This window comes from Ochotona curzoniae, unplaced genomic scaffold (genome assembly GCF_017591425.1).
Source record: "Ochotona curzoniae isolate NIBS_2020 unplaced genomic scaffold, NIBS_Ocur_1.0 scaffold_4506, whole genome shotgun sequence".
Taxonomy (NCBI): Eukaryota; Metazoa; Chordata; class Mammalia; order Lagomorpha; family Ochotonidae; genus Ochotona; species Ochotona curzoniae.
Window position 1 is genome coordinate 14,332,960 of NW_024467119.1, and position 9,184 is coordinate 14,342,143.

General features: G+C 48.0%; 1 protein-coding gene across 4 annotated transcripts in view; it reads right to left on the reverse strand.

Annotated features, from left to right (window-relative positions):
• The window catches only part of CENPC (centromere protein C), a 57,486-nt gene extending 54,236 nt beyond the window's left edge, over positions 1 to 3,250 (reverse strand). The window contains exon 1 of one of the 4 annotated variants that reach the window (XM_040966818.1): positions 3,129 to 3,250. In XM_040966818.1, coding sequence (XP_040822752.1) covers positions 3,129 to 3,146 — 18 coding nt within the window. In that variant the 5' untranslated portion in view covers positions 3,147 to 3,250. The remainder of the gene's footprint in view (positions 1 to 3,128) is intronic. The other 3 variants (XM_040966817.1, XM_040966819.1, XM_040966820.1) reach the window with 3 other exon arrangements.
• Between the last annotated feature and the right edge of the window lie 5,934 nt (positions 3,251 to 9,184).

Here is a 9,184-nt window from a genome sequence, read left to right on the forward strand (position 1 = left end):
ACCTACCAGTACGTGTAAGGGCAGGGACTAAAGGCAGAGCATGCCAAGCAGGGTCTCTACTTGCATGCGTGAGATCTGAGGCTGGAAGTAGGCCAGTAAGGGAACTTGGGGAACTCTTCTACTAGGCTGCAGCTCCTGCTGCAAAATCGTCAGGGCTGGGGGGGATGGGGCAAGCCTTGAGAGGATGCAAAACTCATCAGAATTTGCGTGGGTCAGTTCTGGGGATAAGCCAGGCCTCAGCACCCACTGGCACACACTAGAGCCAGGACAGGCTATGGCATACACAAGAGCCACGTTGGGCTAGGCTGTAACACCCCCCAGTGAGAGGCGATACTGCTGTTAGGCCAGGCCAGACTGGGTCAAGCACCTGTCAGTACACAAAAGACTTGGGGCTAGCAATGGGCCTGGTAGAGCAACTCTGGGACTCCTCTGTTGGACTGCAGTTCCCACAGGAGAATGCGAAAGCTGGGGCAGGGGGTAGGCTAAACTGGGATAGGCTCCAGAACCTGCTGAGTTACAAGAAAGCTAGGTCTTGGGGTAGGCCAGGCTGGACTAGGGCTGCTGCACCCGTCAGCAACAGCTGGAACTGGAGGCAGGTTGGCTGAGTCAGGCTACAGCACCTGTTGGCAAATGCTGAGACTAAGAATGAACCATCTCAGACTGGGCTGGCACAAGCTAGACCAGGGCTGGAAGCAGGCCTGGTAGGGGATGTGCAATAGCTCTCCTTTCCTGCGCTGCTGCTTCCACTGATGAACATGAGAGCTGGGACACGGAGCGGGGCTAGACTGCTGCACCAGTCGGTGCACAATGGGTGTACAATGAGTCAAAATGGGTGTGGGCCAGCTGAGCTAGGCCTCAGCACAAGCTGGCAAGTGTCAGGACTGGGTGCAAGTCATGTCAGGCCGCACTGCAGTCAATATATCCCCTGGCAGGCACAAGATCTGTAGCTGGGAACCTGCCTGGCAGGGTACCTGTGGGCATCCCCTGCTAGTCTGTGAGCACAAAAACCACGACTAGAGATAGGCCAAACTGGACAAGGCAGTGACACTTGTTGGCATACATGAGGCCAGGTCTGGGGACAGGTTGGGCTGAGCTAAGCCACACCCATGGGTATGCACAAGAGCCAGATGGGACATAGGGTGTGCGGCCAGGAAACAGTAGAGGCTGGCATATGTGAAAACCAGGGCCAGGGGCAGGCCTAGGGGGCTACTGGGGTCATCCCAGGTAGGTTGCAGCACCCCTGGTGTGCAAGAGGGCAGGACCAGTAGCTGTCTGGGTCACAGCAACCAGTGGTTGTCCTGAGAGATGTGCCTGGGTGCAGAACTGTTCAGCCAGCTGCATCCACTGGTACGTGCATCGGCCAGTGCAGGTGACAGACTGAACCTGATTCTAAACCAGCTGGTTGACACAAGAGTCAAGTCTGAGGTCACCCCAGTTGAGGCTTCCTGGGAAATCTGCAATTAGATTGCTGGACTCAAACTCTGGCCACCAGGAAAATCATAATACATGTGGTCTGACCTTGAAGCGGATGTATCAGGGCTGGGCCTCCTCAGTTGCTGATGCCTGAGCAGTGGACAGCACACCCAGGTGCACACAGGGGATATGACAGTCAGTTCATCTAGGCCAGAAGAGGACAGTAAGTGTATTTCTGAGGATTGAGAGCAGAACAGGTTGGATAACTCTCGTGGCCAAGCTCTGCAGCATGTTCCTGGGTCTATGCATGCACTAAGTTGGCCTTTGTCAACCAAGAGATCATGGAAGGATTCTCGTCTCTAGAACAATGAAATGAGCAACCTCTCAGGACTATCAAAACTATTCAAGTAAGATTCCTGGAACATTCTTCCCCCACACAGGGGTCTCTAAGGTGTCATCAAATGACTGTCCCCCATCCCTGGGTGCTGATGTAGTTTTGACAGCAAGAAGCAGGCTCCCTTCCCCTTCCTCCAATGAGGACACAGGAGGAAAAAGGCTGAAACATTTGTCCCACCCACCTTCCTCGGTACCCCAAGGGCGTGCATCCCTCTCAACTCTGTAAACAATATTAAAAAGAATATTTAAACTTTTTTAAAGATAGATTTAAGAAAGCAAATACTATAGAATGTAATAGGGGTGCTCAAGGCTTTGCCCCCTCACTTTTGGATAGAGAAGTCTTAGTCCTGAGGACTACAGGTGGTGTGCTCAGTGTTACAGGGGCCCTGCAGCACTGGCAGTCACCCCACCCTCGGCGCCCTGTCAACAGACACCTCCACGAGCGCCACACAATCCCGCACTGGGAACCCCTGAAGCGCCAGAAGGGGCTCAGGGCTCACCTCCCTCACCTCTGACCGTGCCGCAGTCAGACTTCAGAACAGAAAGGCGCAGAACTGTTCCCAGGTTAGGACATTCAACATTCAGGAACGCTCTCTCTTTTCTTCCCCTCACCAGTGAGAATGGTTTCACTGTTTTTGTCCTTCCTAATTACGTATAATGTAAACAAAGCATGTGGTCCTTGTCAGAGTACATCCAGTTCACAGACAGGGAGCCATCAGCAGGTGCAAGGTCTTCTAAAGGCGGAGAGAACATTAGGGAACACCAGTGTGGGGCAAAAGATGACACGGGCTTTAAATTTACAGTAACCATACGCCAAGTATTAAATATGAACCAGGGACAGCACCGAAGGAGCCCAGAGACACACAAAGCAGATGGTCTCCGTGCTAGGTGGGCAGTCGGGGCTTGCCCCTCTCAGAAGAGGAGCTTTCAGCAGACTTTAACAACTCCGCCCCCAAACGCCCAACAGATTCAGCATTCTGACCTCACTAAAAACAGAAAGTTAGAAAGTCTGATCATCTCAAGTCAATCTTGATCTGACTCCAGACCGGCAGGTCTGCAACAGGGGAACGGCTCGTTCTAGGATGTTGCGGCGCGTTCACTCTGCAGCCAAGCTGCAAACTACAAACAGGGTTTGGGAAACAAAACGACACACCGTTTGGCAACCGGAACCCGCGTCACGAAATCCTAAGGTAGCAACAGAAGTAGACTAACTGCGGATTTTCACAACTCCGTGCGCTTCGGCCGCTGACATCGGACCAGCCGCCGCCCGGACGCCCGCCGCCTCCCTACCAGCCAGGAGCCGCGGGGCCCACACTCACCAGACCCGAAGCGGCCATGTTGCAGCCCCGCTCCGCCCGCGCCGGGGATCCGAGCGGAAGTCCACGCGGGCCGCGGTTCGAGAAGACGGAGAACGGAGCACCGGATCGGCCCTGAGGTAACAGGCGGCCGGCCCGGGGGCTGCCACCCCAGAGACGCGCGCGCACGCCCGAATTTCAAACGGACGGCCGCATGCGCAGAACGCGCGGGGCCACCCAATAGGGAGAGAGCCGTTACTGGAGGCCCGGCCCTCCGCGCCGATGCGTCACTCGGCGGCGACGTCGCCGCGGCCACGGCGCGCGCTGCTTCGAGAAGGCGCGGCCCTAGAGCCTCCTGTGCCCGGAGTCCCCGTGTGCGCGGCTCCCGGTGTGCGCGGCTCGGCGGCGCGGAGCACGTCCGTGTTTTCCAAAGATTATGCGCATTGAATAAATTGACGAATCAGCAGTCGTCGATCTTTGCCATGCTTTCATAAACGGCGTCGTTTATGGGAAGAAAAAGAGGCGTTCTGAACTCCTTTGTGGAATCAAATACCTGCATTACCATCTTGCCATCACGGGCAAGTTAATGCTCCGTTGCTCGATTCCCTTGAATATTCCATGGGAGCAAAGCAGGACGCTGAGATTGCTGTAAATACTGGCAATGCCCGGAGCACGGGACGGTCTTGGGCTCCAGGCAGCAGACCTGGGAGGGCTGCTTGCAGCAAAGCGCCCGGGAAGCAGGGGAGAACGGCCCAAGTGCCCGGGTCCTTGCCACCCAAGTGCAAAACCCGCACGGAGGGCCTGCTCCGGGCACCGGCCGGGCGCTGACCTGGGTGCTGCGGCCGTTGGGATGGTGAACCAGCACATGATCACTGCTCCCCTGTTTTTTCAAACAAATAGTTTTAAAAAGAGAGCGACTGAGAGGAAGACACATGGGAAAATGTGAGCTATAGCTCCTAGAGAGCGCGTACGTCGGGGCTTTTTAACACTACTTTTCAGCATATCTGTATGTTTGAAATCTTTCACAATCAAACGGTGGGAGAAGATGCATGAATAAAATTGGTGCAGATCTGTGTAAAATGCTTACAAAAATGTATTCTGCAAAACTCAATAGTGAAAACTGTTTTCAGCAAAAATGACACGGTGCTAAAAATTATAGCATAGCTGCAACTACAGCTTAAAATTTGCTAGGATTAAGCAAATTTTCTTTTGTGACTTTGGTTTTATTTTTTTAAACGTTTATTTTAACTCTTTATTGCCAAGTATCGTTATTTGTTAGGCAGAATCACTTCGTAAGTTGTGTTTCCTGCAAATTAACCTCAGGCAGAAGTGCTAATTGGTGAGTAGTAGTGTCTGCAGTGTGCCACTAGGTGGCGGCAATGTTCACCAAAACACGGTCTACTAGGCAAGGAGGCATTAAAACCTGCACACTCCTTGATTACAAAGCACGTTGTGAATTAATGACCTTTGCTTTTACCAGATTACCTTTGCCAACCTTTACATTATTAGCTGTAATTGTATTCAGTTATTTATTTATTGTTTCTTTTAATCCACGTAACAAATAACACTACTTTAGGGGTCCCTGTTCTGTATTCTACAGTTTACTTAGTCGACTTTTAATTCTCACCCCACAGAAACATTAGTCATTGAAAATGCATTTTAATTTTTCAAAGCTTAACAGTTCCGTATTACAATTTTAGCCTTGGAAGGACTTACATTATTTTGCGTGGAAACTGGCACATATTGTAGAACATGGCAGCCACTTGCAAAGAAGTACAAGACAGTCAAAATGACCATGCACGCTGCCACCACCTTAATTAAAGTAAAAATTCTGACTGCCTCATGACCTAAAACATTTACAACTCTCTTAAAGTCTTATAAATGTAAAGGAAATTTTAAAAGAACAGTAAAACTGTTGAATTGATACCTTGTGACTTGAAGCGTTGAAGACATTAAAAGAAAAGCATTTTAGTTCTTTGCAAAGAAACAGAAAAGGACGATCAAGAGTAGCTTGAGCAGTGTCTGCCTTCCTCTCTGCCATGACATGCAAACAGGAAGCGTCTCTTGAGCTGTTCTTAACTCTAAAGACAGTGACATAGAAGATATTTTTATTATTTTAAAAAAGATTTATTTTTAGTGCAGACTCAGACATACAGAGAGGAGAAGAGACAGAGAGGAAGATCTTCCATCTGTTGATTCACTCTCCAAGCAGCCACAACAGCTGGAGCTGAGCCAATTCGAAGCCAGGAGCCAGGGGTTTCTTCCAGGTCTCCCACACGGGTGCAGGGTCCCAAAGCTTTGGGCTGTCCTCGACTGCTTTCCCAGGCCACAAGCAGGGAGCTGGATGGGAAGCAGGGCTGCCAGGATTAGAAGTGGGGCTCATATGGGAATCCAGTGCGTGCAAAGCAAGGATTTTCTATGGCGCCGGGCCCAGAAGATATTTGTGAATACCAAATATCTTTTTTTTTTTTTTGCCACTCACCAAAGACGAATTTTCAAAAGTGTAGTTTGCAACCAGTATCTGAAAATCTTTTTTTTTCTTTTCAGTTGTTTGGAAATAGGAAGATAAACCAGGCACAGACATGTGTCAAAAGCATGCAGTTTTAACACAGTGAGAATGTCTGATATCAAAAACTGTTCATGCTGACAAAATGGAATTGGAACATGGAAGCCCATCAGTGTTAGGATAGGTTATTCCAATAGATAACGGAAGGATTCTGTTGGTCAGAGGTCAGAATTCAAGTTAGCCAGTTTCGGTACAGGAATATACCACGAAGCACGTAGGAACACGCAGAGCTGTTGCAGGGATGAAGAGACAGTGCGTGTGGGGTCAGAGTGATTCCCAGAGACACTGCTGAATGAAACTGCTGTTTCCACAGCGGAGAGGCAAGAGGGACAATTGGGTAGCCGAGGCTAACGGTGCTGGCTCCGACACCATCCTGACAGTGTGCATTCAGGAAACCGCGACAGTTACAAAACCTCCACATCACAGAAGCCAGCCAAAACGAGAACCATCTAATGATCAAAAAGCCTGCATACGGCAGTTGGCCCCAGGACCACGATGTACGTAACAAGAAATACTCCAGCAAAACTGACAGCCCGTGGCTGGGCTATCTACATCAGCCTAACTAGCGATCGGGCAGTAGAACTCCTGATAACCCGGCCGCTGGAAAAGAAAAAGCCTGGTGGCTTACTTCTTCTTTAGCTAGAATAAAATAAACAGACAGCAGAAGAATGAATTCTGCCTTGCCATTCAGACTGAATGCTCTTGGATCCCAAGTGGAAAGAAGCCTTGGCAATGCAGTGTTCACCTTTTCAATCTCCAACACAGAATGGCACAATGGAAGTGACTGCAATGGATGCTGAGCACCAAACCCCCTCATTCTCTACAGAAGCATGAAGAGTCTAAAGTGAAGGATAACAAAATTGGAATTAACATTTGTGTACATTGAGTTTTAAATGGCTAAAGCGCAGTTAATATTCACTCTACTCCAAAACTTTCACTCTAGCTAAGGATGTTTCAATTAAAATTAAATTCATTTCAGTTTAATTTAGAGTTACTATTATTCTACCGGATTTCAAGCTTGGAAACCAATTTATAAATACATTTGGCATCCAAAATGTATATATGATGACTGTCTATGTTACAAAAATGGTTTGTGGGACCTGGTGTGGGGGCCTAGCGCCTAGAGTCCTTGTCTTGCACGCCCTGGGATCCCATATGGGAGCTGGTTCTGATCCCGACAATCCCTCTTCCCATCCAGCTCCATGCTTGTAGCCTTGGAAAGCAGCCAAGGATGGCCCAAAGCCTTGAGACCTTGCACCTGTGTGAGAGACACAGAAGCTCCTGGCTCCTGGCTTCGGATCAGCTCAGCTCCAGCATTGCAGCTGTTTGTGGCATGAATCACTGGATGGAACATCTATCTCTTTGTCTCTCCTTCTCTCTGTAAATCTAACTCTCCAACAAAAATAGATAGATCTTTTAAAAGTGGTTTGTACATATAATTTTAAAAAAGAAAGAAAGAAAACTTGTCATAGGAGTAAATCTTTTGCAACACTGAACATTAAGTTAGCAAAGTAAACCATACTTTTGAGAGCTACTATACTTCAATAGCATTTATTGCTCAACTTTTTTCTTGGTTCCAAAACATTTTGGGAGATATTTTCAGTAATTCTCAGGTAGAGAGGGGAGAAAACACCAGATTGGCTATCTTAGAAATTCTGAGGTTGTGGTGATACAACTTGAACTTCTTGACTATTTGACATAGCAGTAAGAGAACCAAGTGGTGTCAGAATACATCCAACAGGGTAGCTGGGACAGCAGAGGCTTGTAGACTGCTTTTGGGAAGAGGCTCGTGGAAAGAAGAGGCGGAGGACCCCTCACCCAGAGAGGACTCTTGCCCCCGGGTCCTTGGATGTGCTTTTGGGTTCTCCTTGAGGATGGGTGAACATCTGGGCTTAACCTGTTATCCTAGATCGGAGTAGTGCCCCTGACCAACGTCTCACCCAGTGGCGCTTTGATCCTGGTGCCTTGGTAGTTCTGCTGAGACTCCCTGCTTACACACATGATGTGAGTTGTATATCAAAGCTGATCACTGTAACCGAAGTCTGAGCTGAACTAATGTTTGAAGTATTGCTTTGCTGAATGTATATAAACAGGAACCCTGGAAATAGACTTTGTCAATTGCCCAAGAGAGCACTGTCCCCCATTTCTTTTTGGTCTCATCTCCTCCCCAGGAACCCAAAAGGTAAAATTGAAAATTGGTGTGTGTATATCCCGTATGGCAGTTCTGGGTTTAAGTGCTAGTTCTCTTCTGATGTCCAGCTTCTTGCTAATGTATGTTATGGGAAGCCACAGGTGTCAGGTGTCAGCTCAGGTACTCTGGGACCCCATCAGCCATGTCGGAGCGCCACACTGAGATGCAGCCTCCTGGATTCTGCCTGTCTGGGCTCTGGCAGCTGTGGGGATCTAGAAAGTGAAACAGCAGATGGAAGCTTTGTCAGTGTGTCTGTCTTTCCTTCTTCCTGCTTTCAAATGAATAAATATTAGGGAAAAAAGAAAGCCAAAAGCAATATAAAATTGACTCACAATAAAGGCTATATTAGAATCATAAGTATTTTTTAAATTAAAATGTGTTCTGCATAGTGGTCAAATTTGAAGCGGTGTTTTTCAGTTATGGACTGCAAACATAAATGTGTTCAATTTAAATATCTTTAAAATTGAGTGCAATGAATTATAGTGCCTGTGGCAATAAATCAGCAATAAATATTAAGTAACACAAAGGTTGGGAATGGCCTTCCTGACGTTTTTCTGTAGCTGTTCCTCTCTCTGTTCCATGAATGACTTTGGCTGTGAGATGTTCGTAAGACCAGCGGCTACTGTTCTCATGTTCCAGCCAGGAACAATGTCCGGCATCCCGTACCCTGCCCCTTCCTTTTCTCATTTTTCACTTCTCATCCTCCTTTCACTTCCTGCTTGTATTTCATCAGCTACGAACTGCTGAGACGGTGGATTAGGTAATTTGCCAAATCAGGGTTTTCTATGTCAACCAATTCAATTTCTTGGTACACCGAAACTGAACAATAAATGCTGATTTTGTCTCAGCCTTGAATTATTTGGCCAGTAGACACTGGTAATCTCCCGCCAGGGGTAATGAGATGCTCCCTGTTTGCAGCTCAAGATTCAGCGGACCCCAGGCTGGTTAGGAAAAACATGTGCTCTCTTCTTTAGGGAAAGAGGGGCAGGCTGAATATTCCTGCCTTGCTTTAGCAACTCAAAATAGTCTGTGGGCCCAGAGTTATGCTAAATCTAGAATGTTCAGAAATACTGAAATAAAACAGGCAATGGTAGGACCCCTGTAAGATCAGAATTCCTTCTCCTTTCCCTTCTCCCAATGTTCCCTGCACTGTGAGGGTCAAATCCATTCTTCAAAGGACCATTTCACAAATGCAACAATTGAGTGCATGCTGGCTACAGGGCAGCTCCGTGATTCTTACTGATAACGTGGACACCCCATCTCTTAGTACCAGTGATCCACTGCACAAGGCATAAAGTTGGAAATTTTGCAGCTTATTCTTTG